The sequence below is a fragment of the Primulina huaijiensis genome, chromosome 10 (assembly GCF_012295235.1).
Source record: "Primulina huaijiensis isolate GDHJ02 chromosome 10, ASM1229523v2, whole genome shotgun sequence".
In the NCBI taxonomy this organism is placed as follows: Eukaryota; Viridiplantae; Streptophyta; class Magnoliopsida; order Lamiales; family Gesneriaceae; genus Primulina; species Primulina huaijiensis.
This window is the reverse complement of record NC_133315.1, coordinates 17,637,288-17,651,356: the sequence shown is the minus strand read 5'-3', so window position 1 is coordinate 17,651,356 and position 14,069 is coordinate 17,637,288. Positions and strand designations below refer to the sequence as shown.

General features: G+C 34.4%; 2 protein-coding genes across 5 annotated transcripts; one reads left to right on the top strand and one right to left on the bottom strand.

Moving 5' to 3' along the window:
- Nucleotides 1–1,366: 1,366 nt before the first annotated feature.
- On the bottom strand, nucleotides 1,367–7,109 carry LOC140986315 (ubiquitin receptor RAD23c-like). 4 transcript variants are annotated; one of them, XM_073454485.1, is made up of 12 exons: nucleotides 6,880–7,109; nucleotides 5,244–5,405; nucleotides 4,885–4,947; nucleotides 3,918–3,994; nucleotides 3,142–3,243; nucleotides 2,889–3,075; nucleotides 2,501–2,644; nucleotides 2,337–2,399; nucleotides 2,201–2,248; nucleotides 2,000–2,106; nucleotides 1,811–1,889; nucleotides 1,367–1,633 (listed from the first exon to the last, which is right to left on the bottom strand). In XM_073454485.1, the coding sequence occupies exons 1-12, from the start codon at nucleotides 6,943–6,945 to the stop codon at nucleotides 1,517–1,519; spliced, it is 1,215 nt and encodes a 404-aa protein (XP_073310586.1). In that variant the 5' UTR covers nucleotides 6,946–7,109; the 3' UTR covers nucleotides 1,367–1,516. The 4 variants fall into 4 exon arrangements, with proteins under 4 accessions (XP_073310586.1, XP_073310587.1, XP_073310588.1 ...); XM_073454486.1 differs by having other exon boundaries at nucleotides 2,889–3,066; XM_073454487.1 differs by having other exon boundaries at nucleotides 4,894–4,947.
- A 2,665-nt stretch (nucleotides 7,110–9,774) lies between these two features.
- Nucleotides 9,775–13,949, top strand: LOC140986907 (probable dolichyl pyrophosphate Man9GlcNAc2 alpha-1,3-glucosyltransferase). Its single transcript, XM_073455309.1, has 6 exons — nucleotides 9,775–10,247; nucleotides 10,730–10,913; nucleotides 11,013–11,120; nucleotides 11,651–11,812; nucleotides 12,960–13,212; nucleotides 13,307–13,949. Exons 1-6 carry the CDS (start codon nucleotides 9,814–9,816, stop codon nucleotides 13,735–13,737), a joined length of 1,572 nt encoding a protein of 523 aa, XP_073311410.1. The 5' UTR covers nucleotides 9,775–9,813; the 3' UTR covers nucleotides 13,738–13,949.
- The last annotated feature ends 120 nt before the right edge of the window (nucleotides 13,950–14,069 follow it).

Below are 14,069 nucleotides of genomic sequence, written 5' to 3'. Positions count from 1 at the left end.
TATCAATCGTTTGATGTCTGCTGCAAATGTGTTAACATAACTAAAATCCTGATTGGTTGCGTGATTGCTTACACTATCCGTAAAAAATCCGATATTATTTGATTAATATGGAGGTTATATTTTTGTTCAATCTTAATTTCAACATCGATGACGTCTATATTATTATTATACTTATTATTATTAAAAACACTTATGTATATCAAAGGATCCATCCGGCTCCAATATACAAGTTATAATGTCGAAAACCATAATTCTGGCCCAAAAAAAAAAACCAAATTATTGCACAAAAAATTATTACCATCTCATATTTCGAGCAAATGAATGAATGATATGTAGATAGTGCTATTAAGAGGACATTTGACATAGCTTATAATTTCTCAGCAATTTTTTGATTTGTTTGGTACAAAATATTATAAACAGTTTATAAGTTGTTTAATAAAAAGTTAGAATATCTCATTTTTTTCTCAAAAATGTCTTATTTTATGTTTCAATTATTCAAAATATCCTTATATACTTCTTAAATTCATATTTTATCTTTATCTCTTATATCCCTACGTTGTCACTTCATTTTTTTTTTATCAAATTTAAAATACGAATTTTCTGTTCTATCTTTTTATTAATATATAAAAAATGTTAATATTTTATTGAATAAATTAATAACTACAATTTTTTAATTAATATTTTATTTACACATTAAAAATAATATTAAATACTTTTTCCTCCAAAGAACATAACTTTTTAAAAATATAAATGTAAAATACACTTATTTTTAACATATTAAAATTATAAAACTTTTTTCATATACATAACTATTTATATACTTACATTAGTATTAGATTTTTTTTAGCAATTTCGACAATAAAAAAATATAATAATACCAAACACAATAATATTTTAAATAGTTTAAAATAAATTCTTCTAAAAAATTTAAAAACTTATTTTTAAAATAAAACATCGTAACTATTTTAGATAAATTTAGTCACACGCCTTCGAAAATTAATTTCATTAAGCATTTTAGTTATTTATTTCAAGAATTTCATACAAGTGCATCCAAAAGGATGATTTTGAATTTTATATAAAAGAAAGTTAAACTTAAAATTAAATTAAAATATTTAAAAATAAAATCTTTCGAAACATTTCGAATTCTTATGCTTCCATGCATTTAAGTATCTATATTATATCTGAGACTAATCTTTTAACTCCAATGGTCTCACCTAGTTTCCCCATTGTAGTGACTCAGGTTCGAGTCCTCCCACCTCTAGAATAGGATATATATATATATATGCTATTATACCATATTAAAAATATATGGAGATTAAAACAGTCTCTGCGACATGAAAAGGAATACAAAGAAAAAGAAAAGAGAGAGACAAATTTTACCTTTTGTACCAAAATGAATGCGTCCGATAAAACACACCGTGAAACATGTCCATGATATACAGGTATATAAACAAAAGAAAAGTACGTTGTGGGGAAAAGAAACTGGGAAGCAGAGAATGAACACATTGATTTGATCTCAGTCCTCGAACTCGTGGACGTGATCTAGTAGGTAGTTAGCAGCCAGCTCCTCGTTCTTGTTGCACGCGAAGTATACTTCGAGCACTAAATCTCGATCAAAACCCATCGCTTCGAGCTGCAGTTCCATTACAGGTAATAATTGTTGAAAGGAATTAATGTGTGGATACATGACCCAATGAAATAGATTGAATCTATGATACATCGAGAGAACCGAAAGAATTTCGGGTCGTTCATATATTTTAAGTAGGCTGTTTTCTATGAAAATAGCAATGGTAAAAATCGAAAACCTTACACGTTCAATTGCTTCACGTTCTTCCAGGGTGACAGTCACAGCTTGTGGCATTGCTTCACCGAGTTGCTCTAATATGTTCCTAAAGACATTATTTACATCCTCAAGGGTTAGGCGATTCCAAAAGACAACTAAAATGAAAAAACAGAAGATGATGCCAATTAAAATCATTTCCAGTAGCAGATCTCTTACGCATCCTCCTCAGCAGGTTCATTGATTAGGCGCGAGAAATCTGCCTGATGCTCTTGAATCAATCTCACCAGATTGGGATTTTGCTTTCCCAATTCTTGAAGCATAGGCTACAGATTCAGGAGACATGGCACATGGTTAAAACGAAAAAAGTCCATATTCCAAGGTAAAGCTTGGTTGAATTGCTTTCTGAATGCGGGATACCTCCAAGATTTGAGGATTGGCTCGCACCATTGCTCGCAATGTTTGGAACTGAGAGTTGAACATAAAAGAAGTAAACGAGAAATTGAAATTATTATAATTTTGATAGAAGATGAGTGTAGAGAAGTATTTCCTGTACCTGTTGACTACCACGGAGAAAATCTAAGGTGCCCCCTGCATTGGAGCCCAAACTCGGAAGACCCTTGTTCACATAATAAGACCAATTTACTTGACTTCTTTATGCGAACTATTTTGTTCATTTATTTCACAAGAGATGGATTTATATTTCATACCAATTCTTACCTGTGGAAAGAGGTCTAAAGGATTAGAATTGGGTCCACCAGAGGGTACAGCTGCAGGTTGTGTCGCCAGCGTTGAAGGGTTCACAGTCCGCCCACTTGCAGGAGTTTGAGCTACAGGACGAACATCAGCTTGCTCGGGAATACCCTGAATACAAAATCATCCCCAGATTTAGATGTGCTGACCAATTGTTGAGAGAGAAATGTCATGTATATCAGTAAACCTCACCAACAATTTTTTTCCCTGAAACAAAAACCTCACGACTTTTGATATCCTCTCCAATGTTTTCAGTCATTATTTATTCTTCAACTAAAGAAAGTGCAACTGCTTGAGTGCTGAGAATGAACAGTTGATGTCATGTTAAGGCATCCAAGAGTGAAATGAAACTCACAGAATAGAGGTAATCAATGGCTCTCTCGGGATTATTATATGCAGCTCGTAGAGCACGAACAACTGTATCTTGATCCCAACTTCCACAGCCCATATCAAGAATATGTTGCACAGTGGTCTCCAGGTTACTTCCAGCAACAATATTTGATGCTGCTTGACCATAACCATCTGTCACAGAACTGTTTAAACTATGCAATCAACAGTCCACAAATAGTTTCATATTGGCAGGAAATGAACTGATAATGTGCACTCACGATGCAGGAGGAGCGGGAGCAGGAGCTGGTGTAGGTGTAGGTGTAGGTGTAAGTGTAGGCGGAGCAGGTGCAAGTGGAGCGGGAGCTGAAACAGCTTGTGGACTAAAAATGCAAGAAATTAAAATTGTAAAAAAAATAAATAATAATAAAAAAGAACAAAACGAAATTTCTACAAGCATCCACCTCCAAGATACATCCAATTTACAAAAGGTTTCTCTAAGGAATCATGATCACATTCAACTCCATAAATTTCATGGTATTTACAAGAGCGTTTTCAGTAATTCATTCTTCAGTCATCTAAAAAATGACAGATGATAGAAGAAAGACGTATCCTAAATATTACAATTCACTGCAAAATTTTCTTTCTTCTTCCCTGAAATCATTCCCATCCCCTACCCCACCAGGAACTACTGCAACAGGAAGCTGAAGCTGAACTGGCGTTGAGAATCGGAAATGGTTGGGTAAGACATAGGTAAAAAGATTAGAAGAAAGGTAAAAAAAAAAAAAAAGGTAAAGAAAAAAATGAAACTACAACATCGCAAGGCCATACAAATGTCATTTCATTTTTATTTTTTTTTTTGAGAAAAAACAATTATTTTTCATGTAAGTAACAAATGGCATAATAATCACCATAAACTTCACCACAAAATTTTTGAAACATCAGGGAGATGAATGTGGAAGCTTTTAGAGTATGAACAAACCTTAAGCTGAGTTAGGTGTAATTTACTTTAAGTCATGAATACGTAGATAAATATAAAGCAATTGAATAAACCCACGATATAATAGCTGATGCAGGTGTCTGGGCTGCTGTTACAGGCTGAATTGGTAGCTGCGTATTATTTGGAGGTTGAATCTACAGAGATGAACAAAATAGAACTCAAACAACCAACTGAACCATATCACAATATTTGAATACTTATATCTATAGAAATTCCAAAGTAGAGAATCCAGATGCATGTATAGATTAAACCACATCGTATTACAAGTCACAGATATCACCACAGATAAATCTCACTAGAATTACCTCCACATAGTAATTTAGCGGAGTTCACTTCATTACAAATTATAATCCGAATTTGAAAAATCCACCAATAGGAAGTACTATATAGAAGTAAAGTATAACATCAGGAAAAAAGATATAACAGAGGTCTGGCCCACCTGGCAGCTTCAGCAGATCATCTTCATCTGTAAATCCAAGTATAAAGGCAAAACGAATAAAACTTAGGCCTAATCACACACTTATTCTTTAGAAGCTGAAGATTAAGTACTCCCACTTCCAACCAGTCATGCGTCAGCAGATACATGCAGTAGGAATTTGTTGAAGCTAAAATTTTGGCGTCATATACAACAGCTGACAGATTTTATGAGCCTGTATCACTTGTTCTTTCTGGGATTCCATTTCAGTTTTGTTAGCTAAGCATGAATTCCTTAACGGGCACAGTACATGCCAGTTACCAAATATTAGTCCCTCAAACACTGTACTCAAAAATCGAACCCAATTGAGCATATAGAATAGTTGTTCCAAACTAAAGGATGGACTCCTGCCGGAAAAACGTTAAACATTTTCTAGATGTTCATATAGTACATGGCTTACTTTGTTAAAGTAAAGATAAATAAGCAAACCAAAAAGATGTCAACATTTGTCTGAAAGTTGCAGCATAAATTAACCATGAGATGGCGATCAAACATTCCAAAAAATGTTTAACGTTACACTAAGAAAGGAATGGAACAAGAAGTCTCAACTGCTCTCACAGAAGTAGATGGTGCAACGGTCTTCGTTGATGGAACACTTGATGAAGCCTTGTTCTACAATATTTGCAAGAGGAAAACACAATCAGCCCTAAGATTAACTTTTACAAAAACATAAAAATATATTCTGTATTCTAGCATTAAAAAGGTAGTGATTGCTCTTGATCGTTAGAATTAAGGGACCATGTCCCCAACCAATACTTCACCACATCAAATGGATTGGGTAGATTGTCTTTGCACTTCTCCATCACGTACAATGCTAGAAAAATATTTCTTGAATCTTATTTACCAAAACAATGTGAATCACTCATAAATTACTAATATGATATTTATTTCAAGTAGTAAGAAATTACCTTAGTCAACATGATTACAACAAAACTTTTTTCAGCAACTTTGTTCTCCTCCAAAGTGGTCTCATCCTTTAGAACCTTTCCTTGATGGATAAGCATCTGCTGCGCAGCTGGATAGACATCAGAACCCTGCACTTTTTCAATATTCTTCTTCACATCCACCACCTAAGAAACAATTAAAAGCGATTGAGCATGTGCTCACATGACAATACACATAGATCAAATAGAAAAGTCAATGAGAAGGAATCAATATTAAAGCTAGTAAAATTAATAGTCCGTCGATAGAATATGTCACTTCACATTGGAAGACTTTTCATCCATGGAGCAGAATCGTGGTAGAATACAGATACTATATTTGGTACATAAAACCAAATTAATTAAGGAAATTACATCCACATTAAGAGTGAAATAATATTACCAACAATCGAATTGGAAGAATTAAATCCATGCTCCATTCAAATATCACAAGATATAAGCAGGTAAAAACAAAATCGTAGTATAAAAGACAATTAAAACTCATGAACACAGGCACACAGCAAATAGAAAAAGTTTAGAATTGCTTATTAAAGTGGCACTCCTTTTTGCAAATTTCAACATAGTATTGACGGTGCTAGATGAAAGTTTAAAGGCGACCAAAGCTCAATCTACGGAACTGGAGAAATGCAGCAGCTAAGTTTGGAAGTTCAACAAGATGTGTGTTGCAATTGCACAAAGTTGAATCCGATGGAAAACCACATGCACAACCATTGATCATCACCACTCCATCAGCGGCTCTGCAACCTCATACTGAGTCCTCGTATAAAACTTGATTATTAATTTGGATTCTCTTATTGGCATTTAAAATCTCTCCACTTGCAAAGAAAAATAGAACTTTCTAGGATTGGTGTTGCAAACCAAAAAAAAGGAATAACAGCAAATTTGCGTAAGGATATGAGCTACATGTTCTGTTAACTCAGGTCTCTGAGTCAACCATTGATTCGCTACAAATTTAAATATCTCTCCCCGTCATTTTTTAAAAAAAATTCCGCTAAAATTCATTTCCTATGGCAATCAAAGCATAATTTTGAGTAGAGTTGAACACAAAGTCCAACCATGGTTCGTTGTGGTGGTCGCGTAGAACGTCGCAGAAGCTGCTGTCTCAGTTCTATTAGCCACGGTTATCATCGTGGAGTACTTTTATAATAAAAATACAAATAATTATATAATTTGTAAAAAATTTAATTGAAAAAAAACTAGGAAAATTTTGATAAACTTACAGAAAAAGTTCTGCAAGTGCAGCGAAATCACCGTTCCGATCCATGACAACCGCGAAATCGCAGAAATTCCAGAAAAAAGGCTTTATAGTTACACAACTGTTTTAGCATGTAACATTCTCAAATTCCACCCTTACAACATATGCTCTCGGCTCTCCATCTTCGAGCAACACAGAATTCAGCTTTATCAACAAAAAATATAAATTCCAACTGCACTATAATCCAATTACTAAAACCAAATGCCAAACAACACGTCTGAAGCCAAATAATCCCAAAACACCACGATAATTCAAAACCCTAATCATCACACACTGCCAACCACACTAATTAAAATTAAAGCACGCTTCTCATAAAACGAGATAGAAAGAAGGTGTTATAGTCAATACCGTGTCTTCGGATTTCACTTCGATCTCGAAGTGAGTTCCCTTCAAGGTCTTCACAAAAATCTTCATCTTCTGTCCTTCGATTCACACGTTCGCCCAACGCCAACGATCAGGTCTCTCCGCCGCTTACGTGCGTGCGTAAAGAACCAAGAAGTGGGAAGATAATATCCACAAGTAAAGGACAATATGTAAAAAGGCACCGACGTGAAAGCGACGCACACCGCTTTCTGTACAATGTCATCACCAAAAAATTAAACATTTTATTTATCAAAATCTTAATATAAATTTTTGTGAAATAATAACAAAATATATATTTTTAGCATCATGCAATTATTATAAATATCGATTTATGATATATTTATTATATTTTTAGTATTATATTGGAAGCGGCCTAACGTTGGTCAGGTGAAGCTTGATGTGGATGCAGGTTGGGATGAGGCAAAGAACCTATTCAGTGTTGGGGCTGTTATTCGAGATTCTCATGGGCTTCTTTTAGGAGCCATGGCAAAATTGGTCCGAAATCGAGGGTCGATTAAGGGTGCTGAATTAGAAGCTATAAGATTTGGAAGGGATTTCTGTGTTGCTCATCATTTTGCTAATGTTTGTATCTTTTCAGATTCTCTTCATGCGGTTCATTCAGTAACCAAATCTAAAAAAGAATTGGGAACAGTCGGTGCTTTAGCTTTGGAGATTCAATTTATGCTTCATGAGCATAATTTCCTATCGATACACCATATGAAGAGATCTGCCAATGGAGTAGCTCATTTTTTAGCCCGCAAGGCTTTGATTTGGTTGTCTAATTTAGATTGGGTACCAGGAGGTTTTCCTAGTTAGTTGTTGAAAGCTGTAGAACATGATCTATCTTTGACATCTTAATAGAGCTGTTTCCCTTAAAAAAAAGAAGGTTGGGTCACTTGATGATCTGATTTTATAACACCAATTAATTTTTATGAAAATATTTTATCCATACAGATTACATATTTAATATAATTTTTTTTATCTTTATTCAAATAATAATTTAAAACTATAATAAAATTTTATAAATCAAATCGATTTATTAATTATCATAATCATGATTCATATATGTAATAATTTAGTTTTCATATATAAAACGATGAATACATAGAGCCGTGAAACAGACTCACCCACCACCCATCTTAGCCCACTATCAAACAGATCATCCCATCAATTTGGTGATAGAAAAATTTCAAACTAATTTATCGTCAGTTGTTAATTTGACGGATCAATTTATAATTTTTTTTAAATCATCAAAACATATTTTAAAAAATCATTCATAAACCATTATAAATAATTTAAAGATTTCAAAATTTATATATGATAATCATATATAAACTATTATAAATATTTCAAAATTTATTAATTATATATACATATTTCAAATTTATCAATCAATCATTATAAATTATATAAATATTTAAAAACTCGTCATTCATACATAAACAATTTCAAAACTCATTATCCATACATAAAATATAATATATATAATTAATTTTTTTTAATTTTAAAAATCCAAGATACCCAACCCCAACCTCAAATGGGCTGGATCGTTTTGACCTGTCTAAAAACGGGCCATTAAAATCCCTAACTCATTTATTTTTTATGACGAAGCGAACAAGTATCTATGATATAAAGTGTAAACATCCCTAACTCATTTATTTGTCACGCCTTGAGTCCGCGCCCGCGCCTACGTGACTGTACAATGGACCCCTATAGCAACTACTTCGTATTCGTCCTCGTTTTACGAAAATGATTAACTCAAGTTGATATATAAGTCTATTGTAAGCTCATTTTAAATCTTTAAATTTTAAGATGTGGGACAAAGGTATCACAATCACCACTCTTTCAGAACGCGACGTCCTCGTCGCGGCTTGACCCATCGATCTACCAGCGTCGAGAATCTAGAGATGACTCCTACATGTTCAAGAGGTGGCTCCCGTCATGTAGCACTTTGCCCCGCAGGTTCAAGAGGTGGCTCTCATGCACGTAGCATTTTGCCCCACAAAGCACTTATTTCCCGGTGTTCCATGTCGTGACCGGCTCTGATACCATTCTGTCACGCCTCGAGCTTGGGCTCGTGCCTGCAGGACTGCACAATGAGTCCCTATAATAACTACTTCGTATTCGTCATCGTTTTACGAAAATGATTAACCCAAGTTGCTATAGAAGTTCATTGTAAGCCCATTTTAAACTCAGTTTAAATCTTTAATTTTTAAGATGTGAGACAATGATATCACAGTATTTTATTAGAATCATTTCTTTCTTTTTATTATCGACCTAATTTTAAGGTCTATCAAGATCATCGGGATCAATCTCGTTAGAGATCGATGATCTTATAAAATACATTGTTTGTCTTTTTACCAAAATATATAAATGAGGTGATGATACAATTCATATCTTTTAACCATATAATAATATATGCCACACGCTTCGATCTTTCTTCGAACTTGGACGATTATTCTCTCGAAATTTGTCATAATAACAAAAGAATCTAACTATATTTAGATATTACACACGTCTTATTTGATCTTGCAAAGAACAACAAATAAATGTGATAAATTCTAACATAACATATATCTTATATGTTTTTACTTTTTTCTACATTTTACCCTGAGCTCTTGAAACGTAAGATAAATATATTTTCGAGTAAAATATAAGATAAATACTAATTTATTGCGATGATTGTAATTTTAGAAATTATGCGACTTTTTTTATAACCTTAAATTGCAAATTACATATTTAAATATAATTGATTTTTTTTATTATCATAGGGAAAGTAGATGTAATTATTTTTTAAAATTCAAAATTGTGTGTTTTTATATATTATAATTTTTTTATTTGTATTATTAAATTAAAAGACAATATAAACTCGTTTAGAATCAGGTCCATCGGTTTTGAAGTAGATCCCAGTTCACAACAATGGAGAAGAGGAAGAAGAAAGGCTCCAACAACCCACCCAACCCAAAACCCGCAACCGAACTTGAATCCGAATCCGACCCAGATGCCAACGTCTGGTCGTTCATCGCCACAAGTGAAACCAAATCATGGTTCATCTGCATCAGCCTATTCGCGGCTTTGATCCGCCTGGCGGTGGGGCTCCACCCATACTCCGGCGCAGCCACGCCGCCTATGTTCGGGGACTATGAGGCCCAGCGACATTGGATGGAGATTACACTCAATCTTCCTGTTAAGGAATGGTATCGCAACAGCACGGCCAATGATCTCAGCTATTGGGGCCTTGACTATCCCCCTCTCACTGCGTACCAGAGTTACTTCCACGGAATTTTCCTGAAATTGATCGATCCTGCATCAATTTCGCTGTTTGCTTCTCGTGGATATGAGTCCTATATTGGGTATGACGAATATTGATCGTTATGCAAATGAATTGTGTTCTTGATTTGGATATGAAGTTTAGGTGTTTGGGATGTGGGTTTTGTTGATATGCTGAGTTTATTCCTCACGGTTGTTTATTGTATTTGGGGTTTATACTCATCTTATCCTGTTTTCTGAATCACAACTTTCCCTCATCACTATTATCTAACAAGTGTTGAACTTTGTAAAGATAACTTATTTTTCATCATCCGTGAAAACACGAACGTAATCCGAGCTCATATATGTCAGTCAAATGGTTTTGACTGCAAGTTTTTTTCGCCTTTTGGCCTCTGAACATAGTTCGTGCCCGAGCTGCCACGAAAGACATATGGCCAGTGGCATGAATTTGTCTAAAAACTACAGTTGTTAAATTGGAACTTTTGGTTATTATTTCTAGTCCATTGGTGAGTAGAAGCAATTCTTGTACCTAATTGCTTCTCATTTTTTGTGATGTTTTATGTAGGAAGCTGTTGATGAGGTGGACTGTTTTGATGTCTGATTTGATGATATTCTTTCCTGCAGTGCTTTATTTTGCAAAGGTGTACAGCAAAGAGAAATCGATTAAGGAAAAAAGCAGCATGGTTTGGCACACTGCAATGATTTTGTTGAATCCATGTCTCATTTTGATTGATCATGGCCATTTTCAGGTATTCAGTACATTTTGGTTGTGCAATGTGGCGTAGTTTTTTGCAATAGTTTCGGTTTAATATCCTCTTCTTCCTAATTTCTTTTGTTTGTGTTATCAGTACAATTGTATCAGTTTGGGGTTAACCACCGCAGCTGTTGCGGCGATTTTATCAGATAGAGACCTTGTTGGCTCTGGCCTGTTTAGCCTTGCTCTGAATCACAAGCAGGTATTCTTTTAACTATGTTGGAATGAATAAATATAAATGTTTTTTGTTTCAACTTGATACTATATCCGCAAGTGAACTAACTGATAGTATCATTGTATGAGATCAGACTTCGATGTGCAATACTTAATGTTGCAATGGGATTTGATTCATTAAATTTTCTTTGAAAATGAAATATCACAGAAATCGTAATTGTTTCCAAGTTAGATCGACGTGCTTTTGCCACTTGCTCTAAAATTCCAAGGCACCCTCATGATGAGGATTCCTAGCTACGGAACCCTTAACTCACATAAAACTGCCAAAAATACTATGTTGGATTCCAAGAGGTGTGATGTTCAAACAAATTTTGGCGTTTAAATATTGATCCAAGCTAATAAATTTACCGATCACAAATATGTTGAATTCAATCCTCAACAAGTCTCTCAATCTCAATGCAGATACATGTCAGTTGAAATCAAGTTTCATATGCTACATAGCTTGCTAACATAATCAAAAGATGAACGTTCATGAACTTCAGTTGTTCACTTGTGCAGATGAGTGCATATTATGCTCCTGCCTTTTTTGGCTATCTCTTGGGCAAATGTCTCAGGCGTCAGAATCCTATTCTTCAGGTTTCAAAACTAGGTTTGGTGGTATTGGGAACCTTTGCTGTAGTTTGGTGGCCATATCTTTATTCTGTGGAAGCATCTTTGGAGGTAAGAAGCCACGGTTCTGAATTTACTTGGTTCTTTATTTTTTTTTTTACGTTTCTTACAGTATTCCTCATGCATCTGGCTTCACTTTTCCAATTTCTTTGATGTGGATGTTTTATTTTATCAAGCGCTTTACATCTTTTGCGTGATTAATTATATTTGTTTAGAGATTTTTTTTGCTTTGACATAATTTTTGATCTTTCACGCCTGTTTTCATTCTCGCCTTAGACATATTTGTTTGTTTTGTTGCATACTTGCATTAGTGCTCTTTAGCTTTGATGTATGATACTCCTATTTCTGTTTTTGTATTATTTAAATGTATGTGATCCAACAATTTGGTCACTCTGACAAATCCGTTTCTGATTGTGATTCCAACTTCTGGAAGTGAAATAATGCACGGAATCAGCAACTTCCAATAATAGATTATAACTATTATACACTTTCAAAGTGACGGGAGATCTTTTATTGCATCATATTACTGTATATATTATGGAATATTATTATTTTTCTAGAATGTAAACTGCTCCAACCTTTTCCTTTCTATGAGCAATTTAAAGATTTTGAAGGCTATATATTAGTCTGGTGATCTTGTGAACCTTGTGTCCACACATCATCATTTTTCCTTCTTTTCACTTATGGACGTCCAGAAGCCTGCAGTAGGTTTGGGATCTTAAGCTACGTCCAGTGATATCTGTGTTAGATTAATGGTTAGCCTGTAAGAAAAGCTCTGTTAGACATATGATAGAGCCATAGAGGTAGCAATGAGGGTATTCATTTATGCATTGACAAGGTTCATATCTTAGCCTCGGTGAGATAATTTAAACTTGTGTTTCCTTTCATGGTCCGAGATGAACAATAAACAGTGAAAAATGCATCGGATGTGACGAGGTTTTGGTATTTACCCCACATCTTTTGTAGTGAATAATGTCTGTTATGTTCATGATGGATAGTGGGATGATCTGGTGTCGTATCTTTTATCTTTCAATTATCTCATACATGATATTAACTCTCAGTGTGATCGCTTCCTGCTGTTATAAATTTATAATACCATATTTTTTCTTCTCACTATAAATGTTGCGTTTTCAAGACTAGTTAGTAAATTTTTTTGGGTATGTGGTAACTCATTTTTCCACCTTGATGTTTTGAACAGGTTCTTTCTCGATTAGCACCTTTCGAGAGGGGTCTCTACGAGGATTATGTGGCAAATTTTTGGTGCACCACTTCAGTTGTCGTAAAATGGAAGAAATTGTTCACCACACAATCACTGAAACTTCTTACTCTTGCCTCAACTATATCTGCATGTTTACCATCAATGATTCAACTCATACGATCACCTACAAAACAAAGTTTTCTGCGTGGACTGCTCAACAGTTCTCTCTCATTCTATCTATTCTCATACCAAGGTACGTAAAGCATCCATCTTGTTTCCACTGCATCTATTTTATCCATTTTTTTACCGTGTTAACATGATATCTATAACCGTTGTTTAATTTACAGTACATGAGAAATCTATCCTGCTACCGCTTCTGCCAGCGAGTTTCTTGGCCTTGGAAGAACCTTTTATTTTCCGGTGGTTCGTATATCATGCCCTGCTTTCCATGTTCCCTCTCTTGAGTCGTGACAAATTAGTTCTTCCGTATGCCGCTCTATATGGTCTCTTTATCCTTTTCTACCACACGCCCGGTGCAAGAAAAGATCCGAAAGAGACGGATTCCATTTTTGCCACTTTAAAATCTCTTGTTTTTGCATGCTCTCTTGTTCTTCATATAGTTTATCTGACCATAACTCCACCCCAAAAATACCCTTTCCTATTCGAAGCTATAATCATGCTTTTGTGTTGTTCCCAGTTTCTTTTGATATTTATGCATTCGAACACAAAGCAATGGATGCTAACCAAACTTTCTACTACCAACAAGAAGAGTCTTTGAATTTTCTTTTGAAGCCCATAATTTTTCCAGACAACGAACATTTTGAGATGTATTCAGAAAAATTGAAGAGATTTTGTCCCTTTTTTCTGTAACTATTTGACTTGAGACAGAACAATGATGTAGATTTTGGCACTATTTCATTTCGGGTAAAGGCTTGTCTGATACTCATAGAATGGTGACATTACTTAATGAAACTCGAGCCTTTTCTTTTTTTACAACTTATTGCTTTTTTTTTTTGACTTTTTTTTTTCAGATTCGTTTGTATGTTTTTCAAAGTTCGTTGGATTTGATAATGTTTTTTTATTTTATTGATTTGTTCAAATAACTGGAAT